General features: G+C 34.1%; 1 protein-coding gene across 8 annotated transcripts in view; it reads left to right on the forward strand.

Annotated features, from left to right (window-relative positions):
• Positions 1–13,563, forward strand: part of KDM4C (lysine demethylase 4C) — a 284,447-nt gene that overhangs the window by 140,072 nt on the left and 130,812 nt on the right. For all 8 annotated transcript variants that reach the window (XM_080574404.1, XM_080574401.1, XM_080574408.1 and 5 more), the window contains one exon: positions 11,926–12,116. In XM_080574404.1, the coding sequence (XP_080430530.1) occupies positions 11,926–12,116 (191 nt within the window). The remainder of the gene's footprint in view (positions 1–11,925; positions 12,117–13,563) is intronic.

Raw genomic sequence — 13,563 nt, forward strand, 5'->3', positions numbered from 1 at the left:
TTTTGTTTTGGTAACTCATATTTTCCAGGAAGGGGTTCAGTTTTCCATGACTATTGGCAGATGTTTCTCCAGGATCTTTAATGACAATGATGTATTTGTTGATAAGCTGGTACTTGCTAGAAGGGGCTTTGTTTCACATCAGTGAAATTTTTTTTTTTCTGTATGACAGCCTTAGTCAACAGAAACACATTCAATTTCTTCCTAAAATGTGTAGGAGTTGTTTAACTCTATTTTGAATGCGTACTTCATGCAATGAGTTTTCCTTTGGTTCAGCTACTCTTTCTTCGTTGTGGCGGGTAAAATATGTGATACTCTGGTTCCACTCTTTTAACTCTTACATTTTTGCAAGTTGTATATTTGAGTAATTTGAATAGTTGAGCGTTGCTCAACTTGCCAGTTGACTATTCTGGTAGGATTTGAGGGGTGTGGTTCATAGGCATGCAAGATGTTCTGTGTGAAGAACATGCTGGTGTCTAAACAGAAAAAATTTGATAGCCTTTCCATGCAGCTTGTATGTATTAGAGGAGAATGTATTAGAGGGTTCTGCTGTTTCTGCCTTGCTGTCATTTTATGTCCACCTCTTCTCCTACTTTCCCAAACCCAGACAACCTGTGTGTCACAAAGTCTGTGTTCTCAATGTGTCAACACAACTTTATTCTCAGCCGTATAGTTTCAAGTGAAAAAAAAATGTTCTGAAATGTTCTGTTTATGGAGGATGCCCTGCTTGTCCTTGAAAAGAAGACTTTTAAGCTTTTTTTAAAAAAAAACACTATAAAGTAATAAGGTAGTGGGAAAAGGAAAACATTGTATAAAATCCTTCTAAGATATTGGTGTAAGACAATTACTGAACAGGTTATATTTGGAAGCAGGTATCAATGTTCCTGTGCCTGAGGGGAAATTTCAAACAAATTTAAGATTCTAAATTGTTTTCTTACAGTACTACTTCACAGTTTGCAAGAATAAGTGGGCTAGAAGTATGCCTGCTGGATGAATTCCCCAAAAGATAAGAAATTTGGTTTTTGCAGGATCAAAGCTGTTTTTGTTAGAAATGAAGGTTTTAGTACTTAAATACAGTATGTATTTATATATGTAATAAAATTCTCATCCGGAAGCAATTTATTTATTTATTTATTTGTAATCAGATTTTAAATTGTTTTATGTTCTGGCAATGTTACTTGAAGAATTTCAAGTGGCAAGAGAAATGTAATAATTAGAAGATACTAGGCAACCTTATTTATGACATGCCATTGTTAAATAAGATTTTCATTATTGCTAGGGTGTTCAAGTTGTAAAAGCCCAATAAATAGAACAGAACCACTAAAAATACCATATTCACCAAAATTCTAATACTTGAATACTTCGTCATCTTCCCTTATTTGAAAGCTGTGCAATGCAATACCATAAAGTATGAATTTTTGTGTGCCAGATTAAACTGAAGCTGTAGCCACAAACTATATGCAAATAATACCTTCTTACTTAGTAATTCTGTTTCTGTTTGAAGTATAACAAATCCTTCCTGCATAATTGATCAACCAAAATATTCATCTGTTATTCTCTAACTCATGGTAGTGCTAAAAGGAAGTTTTCATGACATTAATTGAACAACTAATACTGAGAACAAATTAATGATGAGTAGTGGGCTAGAAAGATCATTGCCTGCTTATCTAATCATTGATTAGGTTTAGACTTCTAGTAGGGATTTTTGTGGAAAAATGCTCATATGGCATGTAGAGATGCTAAAACCTACACAAATATAACCTAGAAGTTACTTAGGACACCATTTAATGCACAATTAATTCAGCCATTAACTCTTCTGACTTTAAAAGATTTGAAGGTAGCTAGCTGTTTGCAATGATGCTTAAAGGACAATTCTTTAAGGCTACACTGCATGCATAGAGGTTTGTTCTAATTGGATGCTCTTTGTTTGCATTGTTTCTGACAGGATTTCTTTTTATTTTTGCTTTTTTTCTTCTAATCACAATAATTACAATGCTCTATTGTTTAATTGGTATGGATTTAAACAATGATAGAATGTGGGATATCTACTATTTCTTTCCTTAGCATCTGTTATTAAGAGGTAAGCTACATAAGTAGATCACTGGAAATTATTTGAATTTTATTATGCTACCTATTCCAATACATGGTAGGATCATATCATTATCTTTTTTCATTAATGTTTTCCTGCCCTCTTTTTGCTCTCTCTGATAGAATTGGGATTGTTAAGGAGAGCATTGAAATAAATGTGTTTTTAAGACACATGGGAAAATCATTCTCTTTTCCCTCTGTTCAGTTTAGAAATAAAGTATACCATTTGGAGCTGGGAGCTGAAAATAAAATATATTCAAGTCTCAGTTCTAACTGTGGCTTGCCATGCGACCTTGACAAACAAGCCTGTCTGTATTCTGGTTTCTTTTCTATTGTCAGGAAGACACATTAATATTTGCAAAGCATTCTGGAATTGCTGGATGGTGCCTGGAACTGCAGATGTCTTCATTGTCTTTTGGAAGGCATATAGGTTTGCTAAATATTGTTTTGCTGTGCAGGAGTACAAATTAGTATTACTTTCTTTTTTTTTTGAGACATAAACTCAATTTAAGAATCATATTGGCTAAAAAAATGATTCAGTCGATTGAGATTGACAGTCTAGAATAAATCTGTATTAGGTGTTAATTCTTCTAGTTCTTATTTTCTCTGATAAGAGGGAGCAGTAAGGTTATTGATACATAAACAAATCAGTGTTTTACTCAGCCTGCTATTTGACTCAGCGTTTACAGATGCTGCAAAATATATGTCTAACAGATTTGGGGAATCTAATCTTGAAAAACTGAGCCAAGCTATCGCAGCTATTTATTACTTACCTTAGAGAAACTTAATGAATATAATGGTGCTTTGCATGCTTCATGTCAGATTTGACCACAGCTATTCTGTCTAATAGGAATTTCATTGCTGTCTTCTCCTTCCTCCTGGTAGAAATCACTATGTAGTGTGATTTAACAGTAGTTAATTTGCTGTTTTAAACATCTCTTAATACAGCATTCTAGATGCTAAGAGGTGAAATCTGAGAAAATGTATCCTTATTATGACATGTTAGAACATCTTTAAAATGTTTAGAAAAAAGTTGCTTTCTAAACTTAAAAAAACCATATATTTTTATTAATATAAGTGAGTCATCTACCCTATTTTTTTGTGTTGTTCTTCAGAAGCAACACTGTTGAATGTCTAAAAGTGTTAAGGCTTTAGATGAGTCTTAATATTTAATTTTCAATGTGATCTACCTATGAACATGATCAGGTGTAGATGCAACTATAATTATTCATAGTGGCAGCTAGTTCTGGAGCTCTGTAAAATTCAAATTGCTGTTAAAAATACTCATCTGTTTGTATTACTGTGTATCTTCAAATATTGTCAAATCTTAAAATGATTTTAAAAAAATAATCTGAAATTTCAGACAAAATTTGACTTACTGGAAAAACTAGTGACAATAATAGTCATATACAGATATATCAATTGTGTTAGGAAATGGTCTCAAACCATCCAGTGAAGGTAGCAGTTTATTTTAGCCAGCAAACAGCCCTCTAGGACAGCAGGAAAAGTTCTTATTCTCTGGCTTGTATACTAATGTCAGGTGCATATATGTGTCAGTCTTCCCAGAACCCCCTTAAATATGCAATATGTGGAGTACTAATCTGAGTGTTTCCCCAGGTGGAATTGATAAAGAGTCAATTTTCTTTAGAGTTTTTTGGGAATAAAACACTTTATTACGAGATTTACCATTTTACTGACTTCTTACATACAATATGTTATGACTCTTGCTCTGCTGTAACTACACAGCTAAGGATATAGAATCACAGAATCAGAGGGCAGGGACACCCCCCACTAGACCAGGTTGCCCAAAGCCCCATCCAGCCTGGCCTTGAACACCTCCAGGGATGGGGCATCCACAGCTTCTCTGGGTAACCTGTGCCAGTGCCTCAACACCCTCTGAGTGAAGAATTTCTTCCTAATACCTAATCTAAATCTACCCTTTTTTAGTTTAAAGCCATTACTCCTTGTCCTATCACTACACAAAGAGTCCTTCTCCTGCTTTCTTGTAGTATATCTATATACAGTATATATATGTGTGTTAAGAATTTCTGTGCCTGGGTCATTTGTGTATTCCTTTTTTAATACGTGATAGTAGTAAATTTTCTGAACATAAATCCATGATAATGGATTGCCCAGAGAAATTGTGGACATCCCATCCCTGGAGGTGTTCAAGGCCAGGTTGGATGGGGCCCTGGGCAACCTGATCTAGTGGGTGGCATCTCTGCCCCTGAAAGTGGGATTGAAACTGGATGGTCTTTAAGGTCCCTTTCAACCCAAACCATTCTGTGATTTTATGATCATGTCTGTGGAATTTATATAATGAAGATTAGAAATAACATTGTAGTGCACCTGCTTTAGCTACACCACAACTACAGTTTGTTTATAATGCATTTTATAGTATATAAACATTATTGTGCAGACTGTGTTCATACCTGAAGAGATATTTTGCATAATTCTGGTCTTCCACAGATATAAATTAATTTCTTTACAGTAATTTTTATCTTCAAAGGGTCAGAATTCTTCCTGTTTAAAATACAGACATTGTGGGGTAGTTTAAGTTAGTGGTTAGTTGCCTTTGTCTTCTGGATCTGAGGAAATGTAGTCCAAATGTAAAAGGAAAGGAGACAGTGCAGAGTAAGAGAAGGATGGTGTGAGGGCAATGACACACAGCAGAGGGACACTTCAGGCAAAGGGTTGTTGTAGGCATTGGGAATGGACAGAGAATTGAATCTTCCAAAGAGAGGAGAAGAATTTTGGAAATACAGAATAAAAAGCTAATGATTAAATCTTCCAAGAGTAGAGTCAGGAAATACAGTAGTGAAGGATTTACAGTAATAGGAAACACAAAGGTAGTGTAGTTGTGAAAACTTGATTGCATTTCCCCTATGTTTAAAAGAAAAGAAAACAAAACACAACAGCAGAGAACCTTAAACAGGCATCATTCCACTGTTTTAGTTGTACTTGACAGGGTTGAGCCTTGTTGACAATGATGCTCAGTTTTCACTGCACCCAACGCGACAGTACTGCAACAATCCTGCTTTTGTCCCCAGACTGGATTGATGGGTGTAAAAACTTGAAAAGTGAGAATGCTGCCCTGTATATTAATCTGTTGTTCTGGATGACAACTTGAAAGTAGAGTTCCAGATAGCCTGTAAAATTGCTGAAGCTATAATTATATAAAGCTCCCTCCCTTCTCTCTCTGTGCGTAGAAATATCTTTGTCCTCACCTTATACCTATCTTTGGCAAGTTCCTTGGATCATAGGCTGGTGTTTAGCTTCCATTTTGAATTCCATTGGTCATCTCATATGCATGCCTAACTAATACTTTATTTAGTCATTTCTGGGTCATGAAAGCTAAGAAAGAGTATAATTAGAAAGGCAGTATTGGCAGATAAGATAAGCAAAAAGGAGGGCTGGGAAGTGGGGAGGTGGGGTATGTAAAAGGAGATGGGCTTCCTTCAGTGGTTTCCTGGCGGTCTTTCTGTTGTCAGGGCTTCAGTGGAATGCTGATACTGTGGAGGAAAACTGATGTATTTTTGCAATGGCTTCTGTCACTGGTGGAATCAATTCTACATTTTTATATTTTGAATATGAATTGTTTTTGTGTGTGTGTGTAGGAATGTGTAGGTGGCATTATGTATAAGTGGAAAATAAATTGGAAATAGGAATCAAGAAAAAACATAGTTTGTAATGCACTATTTAAATACTGAACTATTTTTAAAGTATTGCAGGCTATTTGCTTATGCATAAATGAATACAAATAATGATTTTATTAGAAATATTTTGTTCTCTTATTTACCTAAATCATCATGGAATGTATAAAAATAAACTTAAAGAGAGTGGTGATTTGAATTTGTATTTTTGTTGGGTATGACTGGATGTGACAGAGAACTGAGCATATTCCCTGTTACTTACCCAAGGATGGTTTGCTTTATCGCAATTTGCACAGATGGCTAACTGATACCAAAGGTTTCTGCAATGGTGCCTATAAGTTGCCAGAAGGTCGGTGTGAAAACATATCACCGACTGGTTCTGCAGCACAGAACAGTAATCGCTACTAGGATTTATTAAATCCAGTCCTCCAAACAAGCAATACCTGTCCAGCACTTGTTCTACATATACAGGTAGGCCACAGGAAGCAGCTCTAGTTGCAGCACCAATAAATCGAAGTTTATCAAAATATCTTTTATACATTTTTTGGAACATTATTCATGTCAGGTACTGCAAGACGAGTAGCTTACAGGAGGTGAAATAGTCTGTTAAAAGTGCAGTTGAAGTGATGGGAAGATGAAAGTGATGGTAAGAGAATATAAATTAAATAAAATGTATCTAATAAATACATCGTTGCATATGTACCTTGAAGAAAGCTTTAATCATTATAAACACTTTAGAAAAGTATGTGAAAAAAAGTATATGAAAAGAAATACCTCGATTAGACTATTTTCAGAGTATGTTTTTGGATTGGGATTTATATAGGATATAAAGGTTACTTTCCTCATTCTGCTTATGTGTTAGTTTGTTACATGATTTGTAGATATCCATTCTCCTTTTATGAAGAAGAGAATTTTTCTTGATTTCTCTTGACTGTTATTCTCAGAGGTGCTGTCCCACAGATATATAAAGATTTTACATACAGTTTTCAAATTGCAACATTTTTTTTTCCTGAAATGATTACACAAAGTAAAGGAATAAATCTAGCCTAAGAATGAACTATCATTCTTTAAATTAATACCTTGAGTGAACTTAAACTAAAGTAGATTTCTGTTGTAATGAAAATCACATTGTAATTAAGAAAATGCTATACTGAGTATGAAATGTTGCAGGACGATGTCCAACAACTTCCAGCTACTTAAGCTTAATGTGTTAAATATTATAACACTTTTCACCTTCTTCTAGTCAAAAATAATATAAATTGTCTATTTATTTTCTGCTGCAGTAAAACATAACCTCTACAGCATTAATATTTTCTATAGTTTAAAAAATTCCATGTGATTGTTTGAGAGAGTGTAATATTAATGGTAGAGTATTAGACCCTTAAGATGTGTACTTGATTCTTAATGACATAAAATGTTTTGAAGAGTTTTTTTTGAGCTACTAGTGTAGATGTAAGTCAAAATACTGCTGGTCAAAACAGGAATCCTGCTATTACCTTAGTAAGGGCAATTAGGGGAAAAAATCCCAATATTTTAAAAGGTGCTTGATTCTGTGTCAAACATGCATAAATCTAGAAGCTTGGTGTATTCATTTCAATTTGTCTGAATTAGAGCCCCAAATGGGAAGAACTTAATTTTTTAAATACAAAAGTTACTCTTTTTCCATTCACAAATAATATTTATTTGGAAAAAATAATATATTTTGGCTGAGCATGTCTCTCCGAGGTAGTTTTCACTCATTACAAATATATATCATGTTTAGTTATACCATTTAGTTACAGTTGCTGATACATTTTTTTTCCAATTCAGTGCTATAAAGGTCTGCAGTTACTAACAGAAGTCATTTGAATTGCTTACCTTCAAGCTGAGAGAATAAATAATAATAATAATAATAATAATAATAATAATGATTATGTTGGAGATGTTAATTCTAAGGCCAAAAGACTGAGAGCGTGTTCTAGTCCCTTAATTTCTTTGATTGTCGTACTAATCTTTGATTGAAGAATAGGTATCAGACTGATTATACTGAATATAGAAAATAATTCCTTGCATTGAATAAAATGGGATCCCAACCAACATAACTGCATGTTACATGCTTTTTTTGCGTAGTGAGCATACATTATTGATGAATAATATTTTATCTACATGAAGGGCTGCGTTAGGTATACTGTGTAGTTAGTACCTGATGATCTCTCATGTCTATCAATGCATTTCAGTCTTGACTAGGATGTTCTAAACTTACCCATTTTGTCATTCTCTTGTGAATCTGCCACCAAACAGCTGCTGAATGATGGAGATAACTCCTATAGCACTTACATTTGGTAGACAGTGGCATGGGACAAATTATGTTTGTGTGCTTACTGGGGTGGGTTATTGTTCTTTTTGTTATTTTATAGAAGTAGTGACTTGTAAATTTTTTTCTAATTTTTCTGATTATATGATTTTACTAGTCTAGCAACTTTGATTTTGCATTTACTCTTAAAAATATTGCATGCTTCTAAAATTGTCATCCATTAAAGTACTGTAGTGAGTGTTTTAGTGGCATGTCCCTGTGCCTATGTCACTAGAGACTTCTCCAGCAGAATGACATTTAGTTTTACTTTGGAGAGAGAAGCTTTCAGTCACCTTTTTCTCTTTGAAGCAGGAAGCCATGTAACTGTCAGTCAAATGAGACATGAGAAAAGAACATTGCCCCCTCAAGAAGAACCCAAGAAACACTCCTCCAGATTATTTATCAAAGCCACTGTTATTTTTTTCTTTTTCTTTTTCTCCTGACATAATTTAGGGAAAAATAGCAGAAATGGTTTTCAGATCATAACTGCTTTCACTGTGTAACATGATACCTCCAAGTATTTACAGCCTTTAGTGCCTAGAAGGTTGTCTTCTGTGTTTTCTATATTTTCAGGCTAGCAATAGTAGAGTTGAGCATGATGGTTGCTTCTCTTTAACTTTTTACTCAGAGGTATGTGTTTTTAGAAGTTTTAAAAACTTCTAAAAAAAAAAAAAAAGTCAATGGTACTCCTAGTATCTGATTGCTCTTTTTAAATCACTTGAAGTAATACTGTTAGAAACTGGCGGAAATTAATCAAACCTTACTGAAAGACAGAAGTTCTGTGCATCATTTGGACATAATTTATTTTGAGTCTTTTCATATGTTATTATCATAGAATTATAGAATACATTATGGAATGTATTTTTTCCTGATGAATTTTCTTCTTTTGACTTAATGACTTTTTTTCCAGACTGTCAGAAGCCTTGATGTCTAACAGCAAAAACAGTAATCCTTTTAATTTTTACTTAAAAAAAAATAAAAATCTAGTATGTGTGTAGAAATCTGTCTTGAAATTGAAAGGATTTTATGCTTAAATAACGAGAAAATGGAGTATCTCTTGTCCTATGTTACAAATTCTATTTTTAAAAGTGAAAAATATTATAGTGGACTGTATCTGCAGCTTTCCACTGTCCAGATATCTCAATTCCTTTCCCTTTACTGCTCATTGTGATTGATCAGGGTACTTTATGAATGAGACACTGTTTCAAATAGTGTTAAGTCTTTTTGCAGAATGTGTGTACATGTACATGTATACAAGTTATTTGAAAAAAGAAAATTCTAGGCAGATACTCTTGGTTAAAAACTATCATAAAATGCAGCTGCTTAAATGTTCAATTTCATTTTTTCTTCTTTCTACTCAATCTTCCATTAGAGGGCAGTATTATGAAAATGCAGCATATTTATGTTGGCATTCGGATGAGTTACTACAGCCTTCTTGTTAGGTGAATGTGGGACTTAATTGACAGTAAAATTGTAAACATGAATTAAAAAAATGTAATTTTAAAGTGATAACATTACTATTCTTGGAGTATTTTTTATTTGTTATAAATTGAACCATTTATTTCTTTAGAAAAACTAAAGTTTGTAAAAATTATCTTAAAAACTTAGTTTAGAACTTTCCGATCTGTTATGTCAGATTCTGCTAAAACCGTGTCTATTGCAGTGGTAGTAACTCTGCATTTCCAGCAAAAATCAGACTGCTGTGTAGTTCTAATAGCTGTATGGAGTCAAAGGAGTTGAGAAAGTTTTTTTCTGGCATCTTTTGAAGTAGGGTTTTGATGCTAGCTTTGTGGTTGGCTCTGGTCTGCAGGTCGTACAGGGCTTCACAATAGTTGTGTGAGTCCCTACATACGTAACTGCAGTAGTGATAGACTTCATTGGGACAGTGCTCTGATTTGTTCTGATTACAATAGTCAGGTAGGATCTGATAGGAAATGTGTGGAATGAAGCTGTAATGATGGCATCAAATATGGGTATGGCATACCTCATCTCGTTTTGTGTCCCTGGAGACCCTAGGCATCGCTATTCAGAAACTCACTCCATTTTGAGCTCAAAATGTGGAGGAAACTATCCAGTGGAAAATGTCATACATAATAAACATCATTAATGCATATGTAATGAACATCATGTAAATTCAGAAACGTGCCATGGAACTATGCATTTAATGATAAATAAATAAATAAAAGTATTCCAAAGCAAGAAAGAAGAACAGAATTACCTTCTGAAAAAAGAAAACAATATCGCTTTGGCATAACAGTTTCAAATAATGAAATACTAAGTTTACTTGTATGCTTAAGATTAGAAAGTCAGTCAATAAAATAGTTCTACCTGGAGACTGGGTCTCATCTGATGTTAAATAAAAAATAATACCTTGTGGTGACTGAAATTTGTTATTTTTAATGACTGTGTTTGCAGCATTTTTAAAGACTGTTTTTGCAGCAACTTTCCATGAAGTCATTACTATATAATTTCAGTTCTGTTCTAGCTTTTGCCTTCATGTTTTCCTATTTAACCTTTTTTGAAGATACTGAAAATGAAGCAAGCATTTTAATACTTCTCAGATTCCTTGTGTTCATTTTACTGCTTATGCTTTCAGAGCGGAAGAAGGGTAGGTTAGAAATGGTAGGAGGAAAGAGTAGGCAAAGGAATTTGCATCTAGCATACTGAAAGCAAGCTAATAGAATGCTAGCATTCAGTCACAAGTGTTTCAATTTTTCTGTGAGTAAACACCCTCTTTGTTTTATCACCCCTTTTAAACTAACTGTGGCAGACCTATGCATTTACCATTTTTTTGTATATACCTATTTACCTGAAGTAAAACATCTTCTCAGTTTTGCACCTTTACAGAGTCATTTAGCTAAAGCACTAACTTCTTTAAAAGTTTTTCCACTTAAGAATCTCTTTTTTTAGCCAGTCAGTTTGCTTTTAATCTGAATAGTTTAGGTACCACAGGCATATTGTTTTATTTATTGCAGTCTCCTAATAAGTAGGTATTTTGGAGTATTAGGTACGTAACTTTAGTTTTAAAATCATCTGTTAGCATTTACAGTATTTCCATGAAGAATCCTACGGATTTTCACAATCATTGTTCAGTGTTAATTCAGTTACTCTAAAATATGCCACTCATATGCAGAATTTGTAAAGGAAAACAGTATAAAATATTTGGTCAGGGACCAAAACAAAGTTGATGACGGAAGACCTGTATGAGATTTTAGGGTGGACATTGCACAGAATGGCAGATTACAGGTTCATAACACTCTTCCAGACTATAAAACATAGTGTTCCGAAGTGTCTACTCTCCTCTCTTGCTTATCCTTTTCTCTTTGTAAGAAAACCTGAATAAAACTGAAACTTGGTATGGTACTTGTGTGCATTTCCTAATTGTCAAATTTTTCTTTAGAAGAGGTATAAAAGTTAGAACTCTATAAATGCCTGCAAAGGCCTTTGGGACAGGTGGATACTACATGCATAATTTTTAAGAAGAAAATTATGATGCTACTGAATATATATGCAGTCTTTGGGTTCAACATATTACACTTAAAATTATCAAGAACAGTTAATAGATCTAAAAGAAATGCTATTGTTTCTTTTTGGTCTTAATTTTGAGAGTTAATAAAACAATGGAGTGTCGATAAGTACCTCTGTGGAATCCTGGAATGTCACATATGTTGAGATAGCATCTTCTCTTGAACACTCCTTACCCGCAGAAGAAGTGAGGAAGACGGAAAAGAAAGAAAGTTTTGATTGAAGTAGAGTTGGTTTTCAGTTGTGGGATTTTTATTCTGGATTTTCTTTACTGCAAACTGTGGCACATTACATAACTTGTCACTTAAAAATTCCTGTATTCTCTTGCAGTGCACCTGCAGGAAAGACATGGTAACAATATCCATGGACATTTTTGTGAAGAAGTTTCAACCGGACAGATACCAGCTGTGGAAACAAGGCAAAGATTTATATACCATAGATCATACAAAACCTACTCCTGAATCAACACCTGAAGTAAAGATCTGGCAGCAAAGAAGAAAGAAAAAGAACCTTCCCAAGTGGTATTTGTTTCTTTATCCTTCATTTAGTTGTTTTCAATATGAAGTCAATTTCCTTTTTGCTTCCTCTGTGCTCCTTTCTCCGAAATTCTATTTTAATTAATTTACTTAAAGTGCTTTTTTTTTTCCTTTAAGATGGATGTGGGGACAAGTAAGTCCTTCAGAGTGACTAAGTGAAAAGTTTGTTCTTAGCTTACAAGTTATATGCATAGCTGAAGTTAATGAGTATGGAGATCATCAAAACACATTCCAGTGTGGTGTTTAGAATCTTCCTTTAGTAAAGATTATTACCGAAAAATTTTCAGTGGATGGTTGCCATTGTTTCTAGTGACTTCTGCAAACAAAAGACAGAGGAGAAGTCTCCTCACAGTTTGGATGGAGATTAAATTGGAAAAACATGTCATGAAGCTGTGGCAGAATCCCAACAGCTGTGTTTAGTCTCTAGCATCAGTCTTAGTCCTCACTGCCATCTAGCTCCATGGAGATATCACTGCTTATTTGGCAGACTCACAGTGTAGCAGCCATAACCCTTCTGCATCTAACACAGGCCAATGAGAGATCAGAATTTGGCATAAGGACAGTCTAAATCCCAGTTGTTTATGCTGACACCACTAGTAAAAATAGGAGAAAAAAGTTTCAGTTTGTCACTTGAAGCTGTCAAATCCTCGATCTATTAAAGCAGTTTCATAGCAGGATCTGTTTCATTCATGTGTGCATGATTTTTTTTTACACTGCAAAATTTTGTTTGTGCACTACCGCTTTCATATTTTGATTCTACTTAACATGATCTTTATGGATTTTCTTTTTCATTATCTAACAATGATCTACTTAGCTTCCAGCCTAGAGCGTACTGTTTTATTGGTATCTAGTTTCTAGGGAGAGAATCATACTGGGTTAAAAATACTGTTTTTTAAGATCTTTTTCCTCCTTTGAATTGCTTTACAACATAGTTACCTTTCTGATTTGCTCTTAAACTGGGAATTCTTCATTTTCTTTGTGAATGAATTTGTTTCTTGAAGAAGACGGTAGGAAAGTCAACCTCTAAAGAAGAGAATCAACTCCAGTTGTAGAGGAAAAATATAGTTGAAGAATATAACGTTGGTTTTTTTCTGGTGTTTCTAATAATAGTTTGTGGGATAGAATGAGTTCTTGAAGACATCTGGTGAAGAAGCTGGAACAGACAATTTCTTAATGCATGTATAATATTAACTGAAACAGAGTGAGAGAGAGAAATTTTATTGGTTAGGTAATTTGACTTACAGTAAATTTCACTGTACGGAGTAACTGCAAGTTTACACTCCAATGCAGTTTTAACTAAAAGACTTTAAAAATGTATTGAAAGTTTTAGCATGGGAACACATGGTGTGATTTCATGCACTGAGCTGAGCTAATAAACACAATTCCCATGCTTTTTAATTCTTCAGTTGGCTTTTATTGAACCATGGTAAAA

This window comes from Anser brachyrhynchus (genome assembly GCF_964034855.1).
Source record: "Anser brachyrhynchus genome assembly, chromosome: Z".
NCBI lineage: Eukaryota > Metazoa > Chordata > Aves > Anseriformes > Anatidae > Anser > Anser brachyrhynchus.